At 40.1% G+C, this 25,302-nt stretch overlaps 3 protein-coding genes across 3 annotated transcripts in view; 2 read left to right on the top strand and 1 right to left on the bottom strand.

Annotated features, from left to right (window-relative positions):
• The first annotated feature begins 427 nt into the window (after positions 1 to 427).
• LOC103478858 (cysteine/serine-rich nuclear protein 1) lies at positions 428 to 10,694 on the top strand. The gene is made up of 5 exons (XM_008432940.1): positions 428 to 623; positions 4,245 to 4,495; positions 6,196 to 6,458; positions 6,539 to 6,841; positions 7,868 to 10,694. Exons 2-5 carry the CDS (start codon positions 4,276 to 4,278, stop codon positions 8,753 to 8,755), a joined length of 1,674 nt encoding a protein of 557 aa, XP_008431162.1. The 5' UTR covers positions 428 to 623; positions 4,245 to 4,275; the 3' UTR covers positions 8,756 to 10,694.
• A 1,197-nt stretch (positions 10,695 to 11,891) lies between these two features.
• On the top strand, positions 11,892 to 17,990 carry gorasp1a (golgi reassembly stacking protein 1a). Its single transcript, XM_008432941.2, has 9 exons — positions 11,892 to 12,082; positions 13,056 to 13,136; positions 13,452 to 13,655; positions 13,780 to 13,866; positions 13,988 to 14,118; positions 15,009 to 15,141; positions 15,824 to 15,932; positions 16,039 to 16,182; positions 16,261 to 17,990. Exons 1-9 carry the CDS (start codon positions 12,020 to 12,022, stop codon positions 16,689 to 16,691), a joined length of 1,383 nt encoding a protein of 460 aa, XP_008431163.1. The 5' UTR covers positions 11,892 to 12,019; the 3' UTR covers positions 16,692 to 17,990.
• Positions 17,991 to 21,078: 3,088 nt separating this feature from the next.
• Positions 21,079 to 25,302, bottom strand: part of LOC103479180 (WD repeat-containing protein 48) — an 8,944-nt gene continuing 4,720 nt past the window's right edge. Inside the window, exons 5-15 of the mRNA XM_008433474.2 lie at positions 24,993 to 25,156; positions 24,761 to 24,863; positions 24,574 to 24,671; positions 23,994 to 24,101; positions 23,750 to 23,846; positions 22,788 to 22,883; positions 22,570 to 22,675; positions 22,404 to 22,491; positions 21,709 to 21,785; positions 21,437 to 21,629; positions 21,079 to 21,338 (exon numbers count right to left, since the gene is read on the bottom strand). Of these exons, the coding sequence (XP_008431696.1) occupies positions 21,243 to 21,338; positions 21,437 to 21,629; positions 21,709 to 21,785; positions 22,404 to 22,491; positions 22,570 to 22,675; positions 22,788 to 22,883; positions 23,750 to 23,846; positions 23,994 to 24,101; positions 24,574 to 24,671; positions 24,761 to 24,863; positions 24,993 to 25,156 (1,226 nt within the window). The 3' untranslated portion in view covers positions 21,079 to 21,242. The remainder of the gene's footprint in view (positions 21,339 to 21,436; positions 21,630 to 21,708; positions 21,786 to 22,403; positions 22,492 to 22,569; positions 22,676 to 22,787; positions 22,884 to 23,749; positions 23,847 to 23,993; positions 24,102 to 24,573; positions 24,672 to 24,760; positions 24,864 to 24,992; positions 25,157 to 25,302) is intronic.

Genomic DNA, 25,302 nt, shown 5'->3' with positions numbered 1-25,302 from the left:
GGTTAAAGGTTCTTTATTTACTAGCTCGTCATTACTGGTGCAAACTGCTCCAGTGTGAACACAGCAGACAGGAATCTGTGGGCAGCACCGAGAGTCATGARTGTCTACCGCCTCTGCGTGTGTCACAGCCTGCGTCAGGACAGACAGAGAAGACACACAGAAGGACATGTCCCAAACAAGAGGAGGCTTTGCGGGGCGCTTCCTGCTTCGCTTAACTTGACTGCGATAAATGTAATTYCGAAAAATGTAAAGGTTTCGGTATTCTATAACTCGGGCTAAAGTSTAACATTAAGATTAAACTGTCAAAATGTTTTTGAGGTCTAACAATAATTTATCGTTTAGTCGTGATACGCAGAAAGCGGTAATGTTGCTGTTAGCATGGCTAACGACCTGGGCAGTTGTGCGCAGGTGCGAGATTCCAGGAGGTTTCAGAACGGTGAACTATCTTGACACAGGCTGTGTCTTTGGCTGCTCCCAACCAGTCCTCTCATATTCACACTAGTACTACTGTGCAGCTTCACATAAACAGAACAAAATGCTCAGCTGGCCCGACGGCCGCCGAGAGCTGTAACTTCGTGACAGTCTCAGACCCTCTTCACTAGCATGCTCATCTGTACTTTATGGTAAGTAACCTACAAAAAATATATCTACATGCGCTTGTATTCCTCAGTGTTACAGTTTGTAATTTGTTCAGCCCATAGTTGCCTAATCGTTTTAATAATTATGTTGCTAAAGTGAATGTGATTTATGGGCAATTAATTGGTAATTATTGGCAATTGTACAGTTTTTATGATTAAAATAAACATATGAACTTTAGAGAAACTTTCACCAATTGTTTCAAGAAGTTTATGACTGTGGTGCTGTGGAGCAGTCTTTTTGGAAATGTGCCCAGTTTTAAATGGAGCCTGTGGCACAGCAGTGTTCGTGGCGTACAGAAAGCGGGGAACACTGTTGTCATTGTAGCTGACATGAACCCAGTATGTGCGAGTGTGTGTGYGCGCGTGCGTGCGTGTTCCTCGGCGAAAAGGTCAGGAGGTCAGCTGCCTAATGACTGTTATTATGCCAAACAGGAAACGACCCCTGCGCTGCTTCAGTGCAAACCCAGTGTGACATGCGCGCAACATTCCTGCAGGGAACGCGACAGGGAAAAAGAGAAAGCAAGAAGAAGTAATTCTCAGTAAYGTAACAGTGTAACATCGTCAGAACATGAATTTATTGACAGTCGGTCTTCTGGTTCACGTGCACGCGCACGCGCACAGTGTGCTGCCGCCGCTGCTTTGAACCTTTAAATTATTGATGCGGTCTCAGTGGATACCTAGATGTGCAGCGAGTCTTTCTGCTCTGTCAGATATGTAATAAATGGGATGGAACTGGGACAGGAGGCTGTCCTTACACTTTCTCTGTGCCGCAGTATTAATTGGAAATGCTGCCACTGTTTCTTTTGTGTTAAATCTGTGGAAACATTTGTTTCGCAGGAGAGATAAAAACACTGTCATGCAGGGAGTTTTACTGTTTGAGTGTTCTTCCCAAATAAGCTGACCGAGTTGTCTCTTGTTTCACCAGTTGTTGTTTTTTTTTAAACAATGATTCCAGGACATTGTCTTCTGTTAATACACACACACACACACACACACAGTTTCACTGGTTCAAGTCACCAGAAAGCCTTACCTGTTATGTACTACGTAGGGCAAGATAATGGCCCTTAATTCATACTGAGATATGTTATAATATGCTTTCCTTTATGATAAGTGAATTATCTATTTTAGCTCCTTTGTACAAGCTGTACATTTGTTCAGAGGTGAAACAATCAAGCAGCCACAGATTAGAGTCGACCGTCTTTCAATGGAATTCAAATGCAAATATAATTTATTAATCCCAAAGGGAAATTAAATTGAATTGGTGATGTGATAAACCAGACTTTAGAAAAGACTTACAAGGGCAGTAGCCCAGGGCGCCAAGCTTTTTGGAGGAAAGAGGGGCACCCAAAAAAAGTGTGTATGCTTTACAAACATTTTAAAGTCACATGCTCATTTCACATGTGATGTTTGGKTTTTTTTTGTGCTGGATTTTTATCAATTTAAACTTGACTCAAATATTTTAAGTATATCATATTTTCAAGTCCAACATGAAGACATTTACTGGACATTTTAAACCAACCAATYAAATGTATAGGCCTACCTATTAATGCTATGTKATTTGCATGAATAAAATATTTTTATTAATTTTTTCTGGAATATGGCATCAAAACGGGCTTCAGCCCACGAGCCCTTATCCGGCCCTGGTGGTGTGCAAGTTAAACACTGWATACTTACCAATTCATTAAATGCATTAAAACTAAGACCTCCCACCATTTTCAACCAACACCTTGTATTTTAATGCAACGTTTTAGTTTATTAAACTGTAGATACATATAAAGACGTGCTTTGATGCGTAAAAGGTTATAATCTTGTTTTCTAGTTGTTTTGTTTTTTTWAAATAAAAACTGGAATCTCTCAAAGTTGAAATTGAGAAGTCAGGCCTAAAAGAAAACCAGATACCAAAAAAGCCTGATAAGTACATCTCTACTCATATTGTAAGATTGCGGTACGTTTGCTTTTGTTTGCTATTTTTCTCTAAAAGTGTGGCAGCAAACAGAATGATGCGACATTATTAAAAAAAGAAATGTTGCAAATAGAAATAAAATTTGGACCTTAGGTTTCACTCTGCTGTAATTGTGTAATCAGACAAACTAGTTTAAACTGAGGCTGCATTACATTAGGAAATCAGTTTGTCTGTTTTGTTTCAGCCCAACATCAGTCAGTAACTTTCACCGTGAGAAATCGTTCATTGTTCTCTGACGGCCCTTTCTTTCAGCGCTCTCTTCGGCTAAGATCTGTTTCCCTCAAAGCGCTCCTGTTTGGATTCGTTTTCCATGTTCGTATCCAAAAATAGCAGCCTCTTGATCGCCCAGCCCTGAGCATGCAACCGCTGGACGCTGCGTTTCCATGTATTCTTCACAAAAACAAATAAAAGAAACTTAAGGMATCACTGGAATGTTAATTACTCTGCAGGGAAATGAAAGAAGAGTCGTGAAGTTKCTCTGCCGCTGTTGCGTCTCCTAAGTGTTTGGCTAGTTGTAATKGAGAGGAGGATTTTCCGAATTAGCTTGTGAAACACGTTTGGTTTCTAGGTAAATCACTATCAAGATGGAATTAGCCTAAACAAACTGATGGCTGGGAACCGGCTCCACCAGGAAGTGCTTCTCATTCCTGAATTTGTCACTTGCAAAAAAAAAAAGAAAAAAGTGCAAAGCATATTTAGTGTCATTGTTCATTGATATGAGATTGTTACAGTATCATAACTTTGACTAAAAATACAGTGAAAAAGAAACAAATATACACATTTAAACATGGCCTAACTGTTTTTATTCCAAACAAAAAAGCATCAATTATTTCTTCTTATGTGACATTAATTTTACAGTTGGAATAATATTTTCTATAAAATAAATGTGTTATTGTATCTTTGATAAATAGAAGTAAAAATAATTTAAAAACACCTTAAATTTAGACGTAATTTATCTTTAATGTACAGAATATTGCATATTTTAGCAATCTGTTTTCTATACTAAAGACACTAGAACAAGCTAATATTCTCCCTTAGCTTAGTTTAAAGTCTCATGTTAGCAGAAAAAAAAAGTGCTCATATAAACTTTACCATAGAAATACAATATATTATTGGATAATGCTTATTTTTTACATGGGTGCTCATATTAGGTAAAGTTCTCAACAGGAATACCAAATCCTCACTGGCTTTCTGAAACTGAATCCTTAAAATGTTATTTTTTGTTAATACAACTTAATTTCAACATGGAAAAAAAACAACAAAAAACAAAGTGAATACATTTTTTTTTGTCCTGTAAATGCTAGGACCTATATATTTTAGAAGGGGTTATCAGATGCTATATGTGTCAAAAATTAGCATTAGCATTGATCTTTAAAAGTTTTTAAGCATAGCAGATCCTATAATGAATAACACACGTTTTGGATTAATGCACAAGAAGTAAGCATGCAGCAGCAGGTTGGGGAGGGGCAGCAGAGTGTTTTGCTAAAGGAACTTGCCRCTTTGGTGTTTCTAGGACTTTGAAGCACTTCAATTTGAAATCCAAAACTCTTCCTCCTTCTCCTCCATTATTAGGCTGCACATTTATTACAACACAATGTTCAGTTATTTAAACCCGTGTTTTTGTTTCTCCTGTGTTCCTGCAGAACGTTTAGGAACCACAGCCACAGCCAAACAATGAGAGACATCCTTAAGAGGAAGTTTGCAGAAGTAGAGGAAAATCCCTGCTACTCCCCTACCTCCTCCTCCTTCTCCTCTTCCTCCTCCTCTTCTTCTGCTTCTCCATCTTCCCTCTCCTCTCCTGCCTCCTCCGAGTGGGAGTCGGACGGGGAGGGAAGCTCCTCCGAGAACCACGACTTCACACCTCACAGTCCTGCGTCAGCCTCCGGATCGCCCAGTAAGTCTCCCGCTCGCGTTTGTTCCCCTCCTCTCGTCTTTCAAATAATGCAAACCTCCTTCCTTATCGCCGCGTTTCCTCACCAGCGTTTTATAGGAGTGTCTCTTATCAACCTGGAGCAGAAGTTATGACTGACTGATATATTTAAAACGCCAGCCCAGCCTTTAAGCCCCGTTGCAGATAAGACRCGCAGAGAGGGGCCGGCTCCTGCAGAGCTTAGATCATTTGCTTGAGCAATAAGAAGTAGTGGGATCAATTTGAATAGCAGGATCATTTTAAACAAATCGTATCAAATGGCTTCGTTTAGATAGGAGGCCGCTCTCGCCATCACTCATCGGCGGCGTAAATTATCCTGTTCAATCTCGAACTGGAGACGTATTTAAACACGAACGATGTCGCAAAAATAATATATTAAAATGATAAATGAAAAAGGGAAAAAAATGAAACTCCCAAACAAATAAAGCCCTGACCACATCCTTCCCTYTGCGGGGAGCTGAAATAATCCTCACAAAAGCAAGAAGCGAACTCGRCTATTTAGAGAGGAAGGAAATAAAAACAGAAAAAAAGCCAATATAAACAAGAAGAACAAGAAGATCTAAATCCAAGCACGCCTAGTCCTGCACCAAAAGCCCAAAAAATRATGGAAGTGTGAGGCTCAGTGTGGACACTGGCGTGGAAACAAACACCGGGGTTATGTAGATGTTTTCAGAAAGGCTACAGTAATCTCTTCCTCAGGACAAACACAGCCAATACTGCACAGTCCAGGATTAACAGATTTAGACTGGTCCACCAGCTGGGCTCGCTTTTCTTCACGTTTTGCTGCTGGGGTTTCAGACTTGGATCTGCTTCATGTTGTTGCTGAGGTCAAACTCTGACCCCACGGACGCTGTCRCAGACCACTGAGGGTCTGATTACTTTGCAGAGAAAAATAAAAGGAAGAACAAGTTCATCTGCTTTCTGCAGCTGATCGGTTACTTGTTTACACAAGCCTTTCTTGGCATTTCCTTTTCACTTGTGTTCAACTGTCSACCCCAAATGAAGCCAAGCACCTGCAGTACGCCCCTTAGTGGCCACTTKGGAAATTACAAAGGGTTCGGCAAAAGTCAGACTTGTTCTTAATCAGTCCATTAAAGATTTTTTATTTTAATTGTGCTCGCATAGTGATTATCTGTAAGCTTTACGCATGTATCTGTATGTATCTGAGGCTGAACTGAACCACTAATTTTGTGGATGGGCAGCTTATTTACAATAAAATGATTCATAATCCTTGAACTTTCTCCTAATCTTATCTGGGACTGAAGCCGAGAATCTTCTTGCCAAAACACCACAGTGCTAATAAATTTCTCACCATGCAGTGGAAAATGATAAATGGTTTTCAACATTTTGGCCAGAAATTGCAGACGCCAAGTGTATTACTGTACTATAAATAATAAAGTGAGGCAGCCAAATCAAAAACAAAATGGAAAGAATGAGAAAAACAATATTAAGCATGGAAAAGACGCTAAAAATGTTCAGCTAGCAGAGCTGATAGTGTTAAAACTTAGATTACACACATGAAATCTGGGAGGTTTGTGGTTTTAATAGGTGATACTTGCGGTATATATTTTGTTTTTATTTGCAGATATGTTTTTTTATAGAATGCTYTCTGCTTTATCTAATGTTTGTGATGTTTTTTTTGTTTTTTTTWWAAACCTGACCAGTTTGGCCCATCCTGAAGAAGCCGAAGCTCTCAAAAAAGCCAAACAGCGTGCGCTTCGACCAGGTGACGGTGTTCAGCTTCCCCCGCTGCCAGGGCTTCACCAGCGTGCCCAGCAGAGGAGGTGCCACCCTGGGCATGGTGCGCAAACACAGCGCCCTCCGAAGGTACACCGTGGACGAGCATGCAGTGGAGCAGCGCAGCAGGCGCAGAGAGAGGCACAGGGAGAAACTAATTCAAGAGAGGTTTGAGGCACTAAAACACCAAGTGAGTGCGCGTGATCTCAGCTTTGCACTGGTCTCGCTCACGTTTCTCCTAACTAGAGCCGCTGCTGTGTTTGATTCCAGCTGATCATAAGCGGAGCCGTCAACCAAAACGAAGCGGAGAAGCTGACGACGGATCAAATTCTGGGTGGAGACCCTGACATTCATGTTAGTGAGTCGGATTTGGAGGACGGAGGCTACCTTCAGCCGTTCTCTTCCAAACAGCGACAGGCTCTCCTCCTKGCGGCAGGGGCAAAGGTCATCGACAAGGAGGAGAAGAGGCAGCTTCACGCTCTGCGGCTCTTCAGGGAGGCCTGCGGCTGCGACTGTCGGGGCTTCTGCGAGCCRGAGACCTGCGCCTGCAGTCAGGCGGGCATCAAGTGCCAGGTACAACACTGACTCGCAACAAGTCGTGTTTGCGTTAATGACCTCAAAGCCTTGGGAAAATGTTAACAAAATCTGAAAAAAAGATATGTCTGCAACAGGGATGCAAACGTCAATTAATGATTTATTAGATTAAAATAAGTTCCAGTTGATTGACTTGTAATGTCTTCTTTGACCTTCTTTTAGTGTTGTAATTTGGCCACCATTCAGAAGAGGGCGCTGCTGGTCATTCTTAAATAAAGCTAGTTGATACAGAAACAAAGATGGCGGGGCCTTAACGGAACGAAAAAGGGAAATGGTCCAAACAGAGTCCGGTGTGGAATGCAAAATGGCCATTATTGCGGTTCTGTTTTGAAATGTAAACACTCGACAAGTTCCTTAAGCTATCACCTTAACAGCGCTCATTCAGCGGAGCTGCATGACAGCTCAATTAATAGTCAGTCCATTAATAAGATCAATCAGCTTTAGATTAACTCGTTAATCGCTAACTTGCATCCGTAGTGTGCTGGACAGCAGTGAGCTCTAAAGCCAGGGTGTCCACGCACCCTTAAAAAGTCTTACGTTTCTTTGTCCAAAATTACTGCCTTAAATTCATTTTTAAAAAGTGTAATTTGGTCTTAAACATGTTGTTCACAAGTCTTACATTTTTCATGGCAGAACTTTTTCATGTAGTTGTTTTCTTCCTGGGACTTTTTTTTGTCAAGCAAAAAATTTGGGTTGCACGCAACATCTTCATTGCATTCTGTGACTCATGGCAGTCTATGGCTACCAGCAGCTAGCTATCCTTTGTGCCTCTATCATTTCCACAAAGCCAAATGGATAGTTTTTGTAATAGAGCACAATCTCCTAACCATTCCCTATATTTAGTTTTAGTCTTAAATTGAATTCAAACTACATTAAAAACGGGTCTTTAAAAATCTTAAATTTGACCTCCTGAAACTAGCAGATACCGTGCAAATCATACGAGACAAATTAGTTAACGAATGATGAATTTGATGAATTCACAGACCGTTTTCTTTTGACCAACAGGTGGACCGCTTCAACTTCCCCTGCGGCTGCACCAAGGACAGCTGCGGAAACGCTCAGGGGCGCATCGAGTTYGACGCCCGGCGCGTTCAGACTCATTACATCCACACGCTCATGAGGCTGGAGCTACAGAGGCGACTACGACGTGAAACGTTTGTCTCGGGGGAGCAGGCGGTCGTGACCGAGGAGCTCAGAGACTGTTCAGGACACGAGTGCAGTGCAGAACAGAGCGCGCAGGAGAGCAGGTGTCCATTCAGGTCCGGCCTGGAGGAGGACCTGCTTCCTTTCGCCATGCCCGCCGTTCCTTCTTTCCGCTGCATCCCTGACGACCAGCTGCAGCTGGTCGTCGAGGAGAACAGCTGCAGCAGCGACATGTCCGAATCCTCCCTCTCCTCCTCCGAATGCGACGCAGGACAATTCTTCAGCGGGACCCAGACTCTTCCGGACAGAGACGCAGATTTGACCCATGACTCCGGCAATAAGAACTTCTTCTCGTGCACCCAAAACCGGCACAGATGCAGCTCTGCAAACACAGACGACGACAGACCGCATTCACCCGTTGCGCTCGCAGACAACATTGACGCCAGCAGGAACTATCTTGACGAGAACGCCAATCAATCCAGAGACTTTTTCAACGAGGACTCTTTCGAGGACTTTCCTAACACGCCGTCTCCCACCGTGGGCTACTCCTTCAGCGGATACATGGACCTGAGCCTCTCTTCTGACTCCGACCTGGAGTTCTTCCACAGGGACTACCCCTCCGGACCGCTGCACAGCTCCTTCAAAGAGCACAGACACTCTGACAGCTTCCAGCACTTCCAGCTGTTCAGCTCGGTRAATTTACCACAGCAGGAGTCGAGCACCCAGCTCCTAGAGTCTCTGATTGGCTGATTCASACACTCCGCTTTCATAGCCAATTTAATAAAACGCCCACATTAGTGCTTTTTTAACAAAAAAACTATTTATAATAATTTCTAAATGCAAAGACCTATTTTTCCTTATGGAATATTATTTTTGCCTTCAAGAGAAATCACACTTGAATAATTAGCTTAATTTTTATTAATTCCTTAAAATAAAATTGTAATGGGATGTATTTAATTTTTACCATGACCAACAATATCATGCACAAAGTACGCATATGAACTGCAATGCAGTATCACATGCAATGAAGAGTTAGGTGTTGGAGCACATTMATTAAAACAGCAACTCTGTGGATGAGGATAAGTCATGCTCTGCTGGATTTGGGAATCATTCTCACATCACTCTGATTATTTCCCAGAACATACTCTGAGTACCTGTTTACTGGGCTGATACGTATTTATTTATTTAATCAGTGATTATTTTTATGAGTGGTAACTCATAAAAAGGTGACATAATTATTAACTGGTAAAAATGGCAGAGTTTACATCAGAATAATAACCAGTATTGTTATGGCAGAAGTTCAAGTCGAGAATCAGTAGTTTTCCTTTACCTATGAGKGTATGAACGCAGTGGTGTGTCAGATTGTTCTATAGACTCCATATTTAAAGCTTTTTTTTTTTTTACTGCAGATGTTTTTATTCCACAGTACAGAAAACATCTTATGGTTAGTATGCCTGGGMCGGTTAGCGGTTAGCCCTTTCAATGAAATGCTTATAAAAGTGCGAAGAGTGAATTTTAGGCCTTGYACACACGTAGCCAGGTCTTTATGACAACGAATATCTCTACCACATCGTTTAAAAATCATATCGTACACACGGGATCGGTTTYAGAATAGTTTTCATCAACAAGAACCTACTCATACTCAGTTCCGACCCGGAGCGTTGTTTTAACCACGCCAAACCCTTAGGGGGCAGTGTAGCGCAAAGTTAAAACATATCTCGGCTTACAACTGCGATTTCCTGTTAGGAATTAAACATGGCGCCAGGAGATTCATTTGTGTGGACAGATTTATAGTTTGAACTACTTTTAAAGTAGTTAAAGTTAGTTAAAACACAAGACGATGTCGGTTGGGAATCACGTATGTGGATATATTTGCTCATTATTTTTATTAGACTGTAATGCGTGGGATCCATGCACACATGCAAACTTAAATATGAGTTTTCTCAAATCTCCACTTTGGTCGGAGTTTGTAAACAATTGTTTTTAGTAGTATAAAACWGAGTTTTTGTGTAGATGAAAGGCCATAACGTATGGAAATGAATTTATTTTCCCAGAAATCATAGTCCACTAAGTGTGGACTATGGCTTTTTTACCCACTGGCTTAATAAAGGGTTTCCCTACTTTTTCCACTACTTGCTCAAATAAGCTTTCCCGTTTTAAAGGAAAGTGCATCATATTACACATCTAGCATACATTTTTGTTGTTTAAATGCYGTGACACTGTGGTGTTTTTGCGCAAGGTTATTATACTGTGCGAATCTCATGCTGACCCAAGATTAATTGTTGCTTAAGTCCCYGTGAAGCATTTCTGGTCCGTTTGTTTGAGCAATACCAAAAACAAATGCAGCTGGTGTACTTCCCCCCCCCCATATGTAAATATGTCGGCTGCTATAAGCTCTGTAATTCCTCCCGTTTCAGTGTTCTGCCGCAACCAAATCAAAGTCAGATGTTCATCTTCATTTTACCATTGACTCCATGTTTACAGGAGTGTCTAATAAAATCTGCTTCAGCTGTAGTGTTGACTCATGTAGCTCTGTAATTGTTCAGTGAATAGTCATGGATTTTGTATATGATGCATAATGTTTAGAGATCTTTAAATAATATATTTGAAAAAAAAAAGGCCAAATATAAATATTGTGCTATTGTTAACAGAGCAATGATTCATTAAAACAAATGTTTCCTTTTTTAAACTATGGAGTACATCTGCATTTTGTTTTCTGATTATCTCAAAGCCAAGGTGTTTAATGGTGGACCGCTACAGAAAGTTTGATGTAGAAATGAAAGATACAGCAGATTGCTTTTGATTAATGATTGGCTTAAAACAGCATGTACTGCCAGCTCAGTGGACCTTGTCGACAGTCACAGAATCCTCTACCAACATAACCATCTTTTGAAACCAGACGAGGTTTGTCTTAATAAATCTGGAATAAAACTGTTCACATCAAACATTTCCTGCACTGTAAATCAGAAACGAGCTTCTGCCAAAAAACGAACAAAGGACAACATGGACCAGTAGGGAACACTTAAGTGCTAGTCCCTGCTGAGCTAAAAGCTGTCTGTCTTTGAACTGCCTTGTTGCTGAAATGTGTTATTGTGACCGGGTGAAACTTGGACACACCATGCAAACAAACTTGACTTCTCTCTCTGCTGAGTTAACAAAAGACTGGTCGTTATAAAAAAAAATATCGTATGATCCATTCACCACAATATAGCAATGCTTAACGTGTTCAGTGAAAACGTTTTTCCGCAATTCCAAAAAATTTGTTTGGCACAAAAATTAATTATAATAGATAAACTGATTATTTTGAATGAAAAAGAGACACTAAACTGGTGACGTTTGATTTTTATGCAACATGAGCCAGAATCCCACAGTTGAAAGTACAAAGGTGGCCATATTGTATCTCCAACTTAAAATGCAAAATAATTTTGTTGTGATTTTAAACGTACCATTTGTTAATGAATCAAGGTGCACAGTTTCCTAACTTTCAGTTTATTTGGTCCAGAAAAAAAMCCTTCTATGAATTAAATGTAACAGAATCAATAACGTGCTATATTCTTGCTTTCTTCTTCTTTAGCAAAAAGTTCCTGGATGTTTATATTTCTACTTACTATGAAATTACAATTAATACACAACCATTAAAAATTACTTTGGAACTAACACTTTCTGTTAAAGAAGAATTAMATTTSKCATTGAAATTGACATGCTACAAAATGACAAAAGTGCCCAGTGGAGGGCCAAATTTGAAGCATTATTGAACTGAACTTAGTGGCCACATAAAATTGTTCCAAGGGCCACGGCCCACACTTTGGGCATCCCTGAACTAACCACATAAAATGTGTTCCAGTTTAATGGCATACGTACGCATGCGCAGTGTAGATCAGTTTTGGCGCTCGATAGCAGCGACGCTCGATTGTTTTGGGCTGCTAAAAATGGTTGCGAAGTGTCAACCATAGCAATTCTSTGTCGTTATTTTTTTTTTAATAACACTAATAAAATTAATCATTCTTTTCTGCAATGGGATTATCGCAGAGCTCAGAAGCCCCCGAGGGAGGGACGTACGGATACCATGTCCACGGCGTAAGGCTGGCTGAGTCTCTCTGTTTGAAAAGCGCAGCAGCTTAGCTGGAGTCCTCACTGTATGCTAACAGTTAGCTAGCCGAGGAGCTGCGGCTCAAGAGCCTCTAAAACACGAACGATGATGTGGCATTGTTTACCCGTCGCYCCGCGGGGAGAAAATTACAGGATAGAAACATTTCTAAGAACAGTTATTTTGTAACGAAGAGGTCGCAATTACCGTGTTTGTCTCGTTTTACAACAGGTGCGTTGAGCTAAATAACGAGCTCAACGATAAATCAAGAGAGGAGGATAAATGTTTCCTGGAGAGAGCTTTRGTTCATTCAGCCGGYCAGAATAAATAGCGTTTAATTAATTGTGTTTCTGAAATTATTTAGCAGACAACGAACGAATATAGCGAGGTGGGGTTTTTTTTWWAMWSWSAYWTWYAMAYASARAAAAAARMKYTWWWAWAARWKWTWYWMWWWKMRMAMMMSWRWMWMTAWAWAKARMMCMMYMWKCYRMYAWWMWWMAWMAACWAMKWAKWAKWMSWYMMKMYKGYTRYTAYWWMAWWAWTWTTKWRMASWKTYTSYKYKKSRSMRSWKTTKTKYYYYWYAYWWWAMASASMYMWWAYWMWAAAAAAAAMWARMRWMKWRSKWARWWKTRAMATTWKWYATYATTCGTATGTAACTTTGGTGACARTGTTGCAACAAATAAAAGTGGTTGTAATAAAATGTTCMAAGTGATTTCCCAGACCTCCACTCAGAAACTCAGTCATAGTAACTCAGAGGAAAAGTTCACAATCAAAAGAGATTTTTGATTTAGTAGATGCTCAGCTTTGAACAATCTCGAGGCAGTTTCTTTTCAATCTGTGCTGTAACATAGTCGCAGATGCTTGCTGTTGCTTATGACATTTGAAATGTACAAACTTGCTCATGCTTTGCCCAGGAACACAGCAGCAGCATTAACGTGAGCTTCCTTATCTTTGTTGTGACAGATTCAGCCTAATTCTCCTGCAGAAAAGGCCGGACTGCAGCCCTTCTTTGACTTCATTCTGTCTCTGGACAACGAAAGACTCGTAAGTTTTACGCAGTAATTGCAACTTTGTATWCTCCACAGCTGCATAATACTTTGAATCGCAGTCGCCACTGCATATCAATGTGTGCAAAATCTCCCAATTTTATATTTAGTAGCTGTAGGCATAATTATTATTTTTATAGAATAATAGACTATTATAGTAGATCATGCTGTGTAGTGTTTTCTTRGGTAGATCACACCATAAAAAATCTCATAACCACCATTCTCTCAATACATAACAATAGAAGAACAGATAAAGTGAGAATGCTGTTTAAAAATCTCTGTTTTGATTCCTGTTCACTTGTCTGTGGGCCAGAGTGAGGAAAACGAGCAGCTGAAGGAGCTCCTGAAAGCCAACATGGAGAGAGCTGTGAGGATGGAGGTGTACAGCACCAAAACCACCGGCGTCCGAGAGCTGGAGGTGGTGCCCAGTAACATGTGGGGGGGACAGGGCCTGCTGGGCGCCAGTGTTCGCTTCTGCAGCTACCAAGGAGCCAATGAGAACGTCTGGCACGTACTGGTGAGCCATTTCCTCACTCTGAAAACTCATTTTCCGACTGTTATTTCAACCTTGATGCACTTAAAAGCATTTTTTWAATTTTTGAGTTCCCTTGTGTGCTTCACGTYCAAMCCGTTTCTCCTAGGACGTAGAAGCCGGTTCACCAGCGGCACTGGCAGGTCTTCAGTCATACAGTGACTACATTGTCGGGGCAGATCAGGTGTTGCAAGACGTAAGGCTCCTTTAATAGCCCCTCTTTATCAGCATGCGTCTGTAGCTTTTAATTTACGTGTGGTGTGTTATTTGGCAAATTGGATAACAAAGCTAGGTTGATCTGATCTTATGATTTACAGTCAGAGGACTTCTTCTCGCTGATCGAAGCCCATGAAGGGAAACCCTTGAAGCTGCTGGTGTACAACACACGAACAGACAACTGCAGAGACGTGATGGTCACACCCAATGGAGCGTGGGGAGGAGAGGGCAGGTAAGAGGCAGCAACATTTCTTGACTGTCACTGTTTTATTATGCAAATAACAGGGTATCCGCGCACCCTTTAAAAAGCCTTAAATTCATGTATCTACAATTAAAATCTTAAAATGTCTGAAATTTTTCAAATCCAAGTTGGTCTCAAATATATTGATCTCATGTCTTAAATGTTGTGGCATAAGTAGTTTTCTGTCAGACCAAATTCTGAGTCACGCGCAGACATTTTAAATTCATTCTGCGACTCAAAGCGGTTGAGGCTACCGCTAACTAGCTGCTAATATGATCTCAACAGCTAGCCAGCTCTTTGGCGTCTATCATTCGTGAGTGCAAATGTCTTAACACTTGGCTGGACGACATTTGTTTTTTTGCCACTGGCTCACCTCTGTTACCAACCCATGCTAGCCAGGTGCGTTCTGCACAAAGCAAACTTTTGAGCTAGGCATCTCCGGGGTTAAAGCTATAGAGAGCCAAATGCAGTGTGAGAAGCACAAAGCCACTGCTAGGAGCCACAAAGAAACCTCAGAAATGTCACAATTTATGCTATGCTTCATTATAATATAACCATTCACAATATTTATATTTTTTTGGTCTTAAATTTAATTCAAGGTGGCATTATAAAGGTCTTAAGAAGTCTTTAGTTCTACTTAATGAAACTTGTAAATATGCTTATTAATGCTTGTGTTTAAAATGACAAAGGTTCATAATTTCATGAATAGATATACTTGTGTTTTTTTCCTTTTTCCTGCCTTAGTGGTTGAATGTTTTTTTTTTTTTTAATAATTCAGTGACTTGTCCCCAAGATTTCACTAAATAACTTATGAGATATGCATTCCTTTGCTGTTAATGAGGGTACAAAATCAGGAAGCTCTTAAATATGTTTGTCTTTAGCTTGGGTTGTGGCATCGGTTATGGCTACCTGCACCGCATTCCTGCGACTACAGAGATGTCGACAGAGAAGCCCTCCATCCCAGTGGCAGAAGAGAAATCCTCTCCACAGGAGCCAACGCATGGGTACACAGAGGTAAATGTGAATCTATGCATGTATGAGAATAGTTACTTCTTCTTTTKTGTTTGGAATAATATCTTACAATAGTTTTGTTAATGTAATGCAACCTGTAGTTAAGCCGGCATTTTGAGAAACGCTGCCAACATTTGACACTCAGGACAAAGTAGTTAGTTTGCACTACCTTCCACTTTTACCTGTTTTCACTGTATAAGCTTATTATTATTATTATTATTATTATTATTATTATTATTATTATTATTATTATTATTATTATTATGTTTTGAAATGCAATTGTGGTTACAGAGACTTCATAGACCATTTTAATAGTTGTTTTGTTTGCTCTTTTAGGATATTAAAAGTGTTAAATGTTCTCTAGAAATAAAAGGCTTTTTTTAATGGGTATACTTGCATTAATAACCATTATTATTATTATTATTATTATTATTATTATTATTATTATTATTATTATTATTATTATTATGAGTTGAAAATGGTCTCAAAATGACAATATTATTGTTCATTGCAACAATTTACACAGACAAAGTACACTTGAAAAGTCAAAACCACAGTAAAATTGCAAGTTTTCTTGCCGGAGAAACTTTATGCTGACAAACMACATCCACTATTGAGATAATATCAGCAAAGCACAGCTGCATTTATTCCCTTCCATGTAATGAATTTTTTTTTTGTTTTCCAGGCGCCTCTTATGGCCCCCTCCACCCCCAGTGAAGATTTGTTAGATGTGGAGCAGATCACCCTCCTAGACTCTGTGATACCTTCACCAGATCAGACGGTGATGGACTCTGGTCAGTTCAGATTCCTGTTTTTTTTTTTTTTGCTCATTTATGAACATAAAGTATGATCACTGGAGATTGCTGAAAATCTTGCCTGCTTGGCGATCTTTCTCTCCAGGTTTATTTGATTCGGAGGTGGCAGTGATGAGCCCTGACCCTGCAGATCTTATGGACAGGCTGGACGTGTCCACGTCGTCCATCGACATGACCAACACTTCCCTGGCGATGCACGAGGAGAAGGAGGGTGACATATCTGGTGTTGGTAAGTGACCAGATGAATCAAGTGTTTTCAGCGATGGAAATAAACTTAAATTGATTGATTGATTTTTTTGCCATGCAGAGGAGCTGGAGGACAGTGCTCTGCCCTCATCATCTGCAGAGAACCAGAGTGAACTACTGGAGCAGGTCTCCCATGCAGCTGTGGAGCTCCACGCTTCTCTCATCGCTCCTGACACTTGGTCTGACTCCAGAGTAGCTCCAGCTGAAACGTCTCCCCCTCGCACCRAGTCCGCAGACCTTCAGAGCTTCGTCATGGAAACCAGCAGCACCCCGAGTCCACCTCTGGGTGTGCAGTCCCTTCCTGTGGAGGCTCTTCAGCATTTCGCTGAAGAGCCTCCATGCCCATCTCCAGTAGACCCGATCGCAACCGCGGCTGCTAATGAGGCGGACTTTCAAGTCTTTGGCGATGCGCAAGCGTCGGCGTGTGAGTCAGCAGAGCCTGTAGATCATCAGAGCGGTGGGGGAGAACCAGAAAAAACACATTTTGATTAAATTTTCCTTTGGTCATATGGAGGCAACGCTAATGCATCGTGGCGTAGACAATCAATATTTACATATCTTTTATCCATTTCTATAAAGGAAGCCCTATATTGCTGTAAAAAAGCATTTCAACTAGGGCTGGGCATTAAATCCGTTTTGTCGGTTTTTTTTGTTTTTTTTTTAATTTTTATTTTAAGTTGGGCCACAAGATGGTGGCCAAGTTAGCCTCTACTTATTTGGACTTTGATTTCAAGTCAACTCTTTGATGGAATATAAACGCCACGCTAAGATTATTTTTTAAACTACAAAAATATAGTCATAAAATTACAAGAATTTAGTTGTGCGATGATACGTTTTTAATAAATAAGTTATCATTTTAATAATTTTACAATGTTTTTTTTCTGGAAATATTATGACTATATTGTTGTAGCCAGGCCCTAATAAAAATCGTAAAAGCCCCTTTGTAAAGATATTTTTTTAGAAAAGAAAATGAGGAAAAAAATAGATTAAAATCAGATTCCGTATGAAAAAACTTATTTTGTCATCAAGCTAAATTGCCCAGCCCTACTTTTTGTATTTCCTCAGCTTATCTGAAAACCTTAAAACTACTTTTCCAGCAACGCAGGTAGGAAGTAAGACAGACCAAGTTATTCCAGATTGTTGCACTACAGGAACTAGCTGAGACTTTAACATGGAAGAAGGGCGATATCTTAAGGTACAAATACAAAATTAAGTTACATATTTTTTTTTTTTTAGCATAAGGTTTATTTGCTTGTTTGGTGGGAAATTAGTGGACACGGGTTTTTGAAATGCTGCTTCTAGCGCACTAAAGAGACTAGTACTTGAACGGTTCCAAAGACAAAGGCGTCGACTACTGMAAAGCACAGCTGCACCTTCACGTCTCTAACACTACGAACTTCTCTAACACTACTAGACTGCTGGCTGGTAAAATAGGTCACAGTTGTCCTCCTGGTGCACCGTTCCATCTCTCCTAGTGTTTTTGAAGGAGCGTTGTTTACATAGTGATTACTCAGCTTTAAACATTGGACATGGGACACTTTTAGTCGTGGTCTCCTTTTGATTGGAACTTAAAGGGCTTTTATTATAGCAATGTTTGAGATGTGTTGTTTGTTGTAATATTTAGAAAGTGTTTCACACCAGCTCTGATAAGATTGGTGTGTTTTTAACAAAGTCTTTAGTTTTAATTATTGTAATTGCTGTTTTTCAGCAGCATAGCTATTGGAGAGTTTTATTCATGTATAGCTAGCTGTCTGCCCATGTTTTTATTAAAAGAGATGCACTGATAAATTACACAGTAACCTGACTATAAACTCAAAAATCCGATATGTTTTGGGGTGTACACACCATACCATATCACTTGCAGATTGCATAAACAACAATTGTTAGGATGGACATCGTTACAGAGCAAGGAAGACTTGAGATTTGGCCTTTTCTGGCTCAGTGAGCTGTTTTCACGCTTGATAGTTCAGTAGACTCGGCTCAACTGGGAGCACAAATTGCAATATTTCTTACATTTTCAGCAGTTCTTTAACACTACAGTATGTTTTAGGAACCAAACTGTTTGAAAAACACGTTCTGCTCCTCACCCGGGGTGGCGCTGCTTCAAGAACCACTAAAAGAAACAGCACAAAATTCTCTGAAGAAGACACGAGTGCGACTTACTTGTGAGCAAATATTTAATGCTGTCTGACTTAAGCTGTTGTAGGATTTAACTCTCGTCTTTGGTAAATAACCATGAGCTAGATCTACCACTAGCGCTGGGCATTCTGGGTAAATACAACCAAAACAAACGCGCGTTAGCCGTTTGTTTTGGTTGTATTTACAAAAACAAAAGATCATGAGCAGAAGAACTGGCTCATGGTCTTTTATCAGGCAAAAGATAAATCCTACACCCGCTAAAATGTTTTGTTCWCATTTCATGAAGGAAGTTGTGCTGATGTCTCCTTCAGAGGTTTTCATGTCGTTTCCTTCAGTGGTTCTTGATGCAGCGCCACCACAGGCGAGGAGGGGAACTGATTTGTCAAAGGCTTTAGTTTTGACAGTGCAGTGTGAAAACGAACTGCTCCAGCTTGAAAATGTAACAAATGTTGCAGTTTCGGTTTCAAATTGATCGCAGTCCACTGGACTTCCAGGTGTGAAAACACTGATAATGAACACTTAGAGGATGCAGAGAGTTGTAAAAAGCTGTTTTAAAGGAAGAGAGATGTCTGTTTAATTAAGCTGCTACAGCAGAAAGTGACCATTTTCTTCCTTCACAATTTATGTTGGTTTGTTTCATTGTGCAACCTGCTGTTATGGTGCGGAGCAGTCCGCCACACAATCTTAATTCAGATTTTTCTTGGATGTTTTGAGTGAATAACTTTTAGTGATCTTCAGCATCATACAAATATAAGGTGTTTAAAGTCAGTGGAAGCACAGCAATGTAAGTATTTAAAACTGTGAAATTGTAGTTGCCATTAGTTGGGAATAATTCAAGCTGCAAGAGAGTGAGCGAGAGCAAGATTTTCTACAGATAACAGGAAGGCTGGAGGTATGACRGCAAACGTTTTTTGTTTTTCTTCTGAGCCGCCATTCTCTTGGCGAATCGGCATAATTTGGAAGAGTTGGAACTTTTGGAAATCTAAAATCTTAAGAAAACGAAGATTATTGTTTATGATGGGTATCGTTATCTAAACTAAAGCTGGATTAAATCAGTGATTTTGTCTTCATTTTAAATTTAAAGCATGTCATTTTGCAGCATTGTGTGACTTCACCTTGCTATTCAGACCATAATTGACCAATCAGAACAAGGATAAATTGAAGCCTGTTGATTATGGTCCTTAAGTCTGTACTGTCAAGTTGACGCTTTACAAAACGATCTGAAATCAGACCCAAAAATATCTCTGATCTGTGCATCTCTACTACTGGGCATCATCGACACCTGTTACTTATGTCGTCTATGCAAAAAATAATGTAAATTTCTAATGTATTTTTGATGAGAAAAGCTTTTTGTAAGTAGAAGTCTGAGATTCTTGAAGTACTCTATTTTTTTCTCTTCCCTTTATGGGGCTGAATATTTTCATTAAAGTAGGTGCCATCATGTACTTTAGTTAGGAATGAATGCATAATGATTGTGAAATGGGTGAGCTGATTGTTAAACAATCGATTTAAAAGAAAGKGTCCCTTGTTTTTATTCCACACTCATCAGCTGATCACGTTACAGCCCTACAAACATCCATTTGTCATCCCTACAGATCTGTCACTCTGAAGACCATTCCAATTTATTTCTTTGAATGCCTAAAATATACATATTTCACAAATTATTACAAGGAATATTGCAGTAGTATGGCCTAATTTGAGGTACATTTCCTATCTTTATTTTTTCTCTCCGGGTTTTCTTGTTTTGGCCAATCAGAGCTCGCTCCATGTGTTTTTCCTTTATGGCGTTACAAACACACATACACACACACACACACACACACGCGTGTCATGGCAAAATTAACTCCAGAAGATTTACAGTGAAAAGATCTCTGCTCCGAGACCTCCAAGAGAGACGTAACCGTTAGCGTTTATTTCACTTTGGTGAGTTTCCCACAGTGGTTGGATGCTCCTAATGCTCTTTTATTGAGATCCCCCTTCAAGTTATAGTTACTCTTAGTAAATCTAAATGACATGTACACAAAGAACAGTCCTCACTGCCATCAAAATCACTGCTTGTTATTAAGATATATACCTTATACTTGTTTCCAATTCCTAAAGTGACTTGGAAAAAAACTAACATTTGTCAGGGTAAACTCTTAAAAATCAAGTTAAGTTACTTTCATGATGACCAATGTGCTCTGGCAATTTGAGAAAAAAAAAAGTTTTTTTTTTGTTGTTTTTTACAGAAACTGTACAAAAAAAAAAAAATCCTGCTAAACCCAAAACTCATTTAAACAAAAAAGAAAATTGCAAATATATTTACAGAAAAAAAGACAAAACATTCATTCATGGAGAACAGCACAGCTAAAAACAAAAGACGAAGACAGAGTGAGGTTCTGCAACAATTAGGCGTCTGAGTCGGTGGGCGAGTTCAAAGTGAAGGTAGCGGATGAGGATTCGTTTTAACGCAGAAACCAGGAGTAGTCCTGACGGCGGAGGACGGGTGCAGAGTGTGTAAAAYGGGGAAGAGTTTCTGGAATGTACTAGAGCCAACAGTCTACTACATCCATACACACTCAAACACGGACTAACGTCAGTCGCTTCAGGATGCCCGACAGGCAAAGGTCCGAGGAACGGAAAAACAGGTAGCTGAAATTGTGTGACGGGGAAAAAAAAAAAACAGTCATTCCTTGACCTGTGGAACAACCAGTGCTGTTTCCTCAGGAGTGTGTTGGCTGCGCTGGAGTGTTCTGGTCACTTCCCCTATGATAGATACACCATGGATCATGTCCTCGGACATTTACTGGTTTCTCACTGATACGGTGACTCTGGAGCACGTGATGGGGTYGAGTGGGGACTACATGGTGGAGGTGGGTGGTGATTGGCAAATGACAAGAGTTCTGCTTATAAAAATGACAAATTTCATGTCGACTTCTGCCTATAGTGAAGTGTCAAGTCCCCTCCACTCTTCCAGATAAAATGTTTAACTGTCCGCAGGTCCATGTTGGGGTCTAGAACCTGTATAAAGAAAAAAAGATTACAGAGACGAAACATTTCTTTCAAAAAGTGCATAAAAAAAAAAAAAAGTTATTTTGAAGGAAGAAACTTTAGCGCACCTGGTCTTGACACATTAGCTCAATCTTCTCCTCAGCGAGCATCGCCATGTCTTCTTCCTTCTCCTGCTCTCCGGGTTTATCGTTGGCCGAGGAGCTGGTGGTCTGCGACTCGTTGTCCAGGTTTATGATCTTCTCGTAAACGTGCTCCATCACCTTCCTCACCTGGAGCATATCACTGGCCGAGAGACGGTCCCTGCAACGCAGACGGCAGGTACGTAACGGAGTAAAGGCTTAAATGCTGCTCAGATGGACAGAATCCTCCGGCGGCTTACTTTTTTAGAGTTTTTGCACCAGAAGAAGAATGGGGCTGGAGGTAGAAAGGGATTTTGTTGAATTTGGGCATATTTTTCTGAAACAGAACAGGAAGAGCATGTTAGCGAGTAACGTCCCTGCGGGTAATTAGCATCAGCAAACGTGACAAGAACATCAAAATTCTGACATTAAATGTGCTGTTGTTTCAAATCTGGTTTCTAGAATGCAGGGAATGTTTCCTCTGATATGAGGGTTATGTTTTTGGGATTAACATAATTGGACAGCAAAGGTAGGATTTTTTTTAAACAGAATTTGAACCAGATGAAGCTACAGATATGACATTTGAGAAGTTCTGGGCAGAATATATTTACAATTTTTTTTCTTTTTCATCTTGAATGCAAAACATTTTTTGTCCAGCTTTGGTTTAGTTACTGCTCTGAATATATAGTTCAAGTAAAACTTTACATTCTCTGTTTAATGACTGATTACTAAGTTAGTTAATGATTATTTCAATAATTCAATTAAGCTGATTAATCATTTCAACCCCAGAGTCTACTTGCATTTTAGTTCTTAAAGGGAAACGAGAAGTAGCCAAAGTTGAAAACAAAAGGAAATTATCTACAGTGTTCTGATTGGTGCATGTTAAAAAGGGGCTCCAATTAAAATTATTCCACTATAAATTTAAGAAACTCCAGGTTTTCACGTCAATACTCACATCTACAGTTATATCAATGACCCACTGTGGGACTGTCTCATTCAGCAGCATGGATTCAGTCTCGCCGCCTGAATCTCTACATAGCAGCCTGCAGCAGAAACACGGAGCAGTTAGAGACCCATCACTCCACCGACACAGAGGATCCTGAATGTTTACTCATGTCAACCTAAAGAGAGTTCTTCCTCCTGCTTCTCCAAAGATGACAGGYGTGTGAGGCGGGACCTGGAAATATCCGTTTCCTTTCTGCACCCTGTTCTCCTGCTCACCGTTCACTGTGAACAAACACACACACACACACACCAGCGGTGAGACAGGCTGACCGCTGCAAACACACACAGAGAGAGTCCCCAGACTGTTGGATCTAACAGAAAACCATCCTCTCACCGTGGTTCACCTCGTTTTCTTCCTCGTCCATGGGGTTGATGCGCGTTCTGGGCCAGAACTCCAGCAGAGCTTGGAGCAACAAGCCACCCAAGTTCACTGCAAATGAGGAAGACGCAGGATTACGGTTCAGATCAGTCGTAAATGTTCTGACCTCTGCTGCATAAAATTAAAATCATTCACCTTCTTACGAATCGATGGTAGTTTATCGCACTACRATTCTGAGATTGTACTCTGATAAGAGAGTTAAGAGATACTTAACCCTTCAGATGGGCCACTAAAATGCCACGAGCTGTGACATTTCACAAGGCTACAGTTAAAACTACACATGTTGAGATGAATTAAACTATAAAAAGGAAAACAACAATSAAATACATCAATAAAAGAAAARACAGATTTTKATTATTTATAAAAGCTCCGTGCTAGAATCTGAAGAAACGGGTCTAATCAGTTGTTCCCATGGTAACAGACTATTCACTCGTCTGACATATTCATGAAGCAAACRCTAAACACATTATATATGAACAGGTTCCAGCCAGCTACATAACAATTTTCCAAAGCTCGCTAACAAAAGTAAAAAGATGCYGCAACTCCACTTATGCATAACGAATGCATAACCTTTAACAGGTTTTTCTTTTCCTCTGGTTTCTTTTTCTGGACCACTAAACTTCTTTTGGGTGCCATTTTGTCTGGTTTATATTTCTCGCTAACAGGAATGATCGCTACTAGCTGTCAATCAGCTAGCGACGGGACGGTCGCTACACCACTGTGTGTGACGGTTTGGTCCATTAAAAATGTCAATCCAATAATGGAAAAAAATAAAATAACAACAGAGCTAAAGTTAATAACAAATAGTCCCTGCATTTCACTAATCCTTCTGAAGCATGAAGGCAGAACCATACACATAGTAGTCACAGTTTTACGGCTGATTGGTGTGTATTTTAATATAAAGAAAGATTACTTACACTTTGGATCAGATCCATCAGAACTTGAAAACCCAGCATCCTTTGCAGACACCCAAGCAGCAAAGCAATCACTCTCATCCAGAGTAATTGTGAGCATCTAATGGAAATAAACAAACAAATAATACTAATAAAAGGAGTGACATCATATTATTATTAGATGCATTAACGAGCTGTGTGAGTTGGGAAAGGTAATTAATACAAGTCAAAGATGATAAAAAAAATAAATAAATAAATAAAAACTCACTCCAGTTTTCAGATCGACAGAGAACCAGTTTGGCACGTACACCATCTTGAACCGCTTTTTAATCTCCTCATCAAATTCCACTTTGCCCAAGTCTTCTCCTTTGCAAGCCTGGGAAGAAACAACAAACAAAAAGATAAACATGACAGTACATAAAAATCATGTTTTGATTTTAAAGTCAGAGTTCATTATGTGTTTTTTTTGGTTCACTTTAAATCAAGAAATGAATAAAARGTAGCCTCTATAGAACTAGCAGGAGGTTTGGTTAGCCAGCTAACTCTTTAGCATCCATTACAGATATGATGATTCATCTTTTTGGAATGCCAATTTTGCTTAGAGGCTAAATAATAAATTACTTCACTTGTTTTTGAAAGGGSAAACTTGCATTATTATGCCATTATCACTATATCACTTGAAAGTATTCTCAAAACAATGATATCATAATTTGTGGGACAATTTATCGTCCAGCAAAACTTCGTGGCAGGCCTATTCTCTTCTCTTTTTCAGGCAGCATGGAAACCCTGGGAGTTTTCCAGGAAAGCCAACAGATACCTGGATGAACAGCAGGAGTTGGTCGATTTACCTTCAGCACATCCCAGTATGCCACGTTGTTGTTGGTGTCTTTGGTGAGTATGTGTCTCTTGTCATTCAGAATGTGGCACTGTATAATACTGGCACCTCCTAGAAAACAGGAGTTATTTACACTTTATGCAAATGTGTGAAAATGAGCTCTGGAGAGCTTCYCCCTGATCCAGTCAGTCATACTTTACCCTTAATAACTTGTTCTGGCTGAGTACACAGCGGAGTCAGAGGGGTGGTGCAGTCGTTGTCGTACTCCCCTGATGATCTGAAGTTGTGCATTCCCTTTAGCGACTACAAACGCAAACAAAAGAACTGCAAAGCCTCATAAAGAAACAGCATTTGGATTCTTCCTGACTTGGTGGCAGCTCCGGCTCTGGTTAGCGTGTAGCCAGTCGGCCGGTTATCGTCACGCATGCTTACCCATTTATTCACAGATGACTTGGTGGTGGAAACCCAGATCGCTGGAGGTGGGTCAGCAGATCTGTCCAGCTCCATCTGAACAACAGAGAAAGACATCAAGGTTGGCCGGCTGAGATGTTGATTTAGGATCACCACGGGGAGAAAATGTGGGAATAATTTCAAATGATGCAAACCGTGTCAAGAAAACRAAACATTTGTGCATACCAGGGCTGCACATTTTCATAATTGATTATTCTATCGACAGTAAATTAATTAACTAACAATACGCTAGAGATTTTTCATTTAACCAGTGCAGCCTTTTTTTTTTTTT

This window comes from Poecilia reticulata, linkage group LG17 (assembly GCF_000633615.1).
Source record: "Poecilia reticulata strain Guanapo linkage group LG17, Guppy_female_1.0+MT, whole genome shotgun sequence".
Taxonomy (NCBI): domain Eukaryota; kingdom Metazoa; phylum Chordata; class Actinopteri; order Cyprinodontiformes; family Poeciliidae; genus Poecilia; species Poecilia reticulata.
This window is presented reverse-complemented; position numbering and strand designations above follow the sequence as displayed.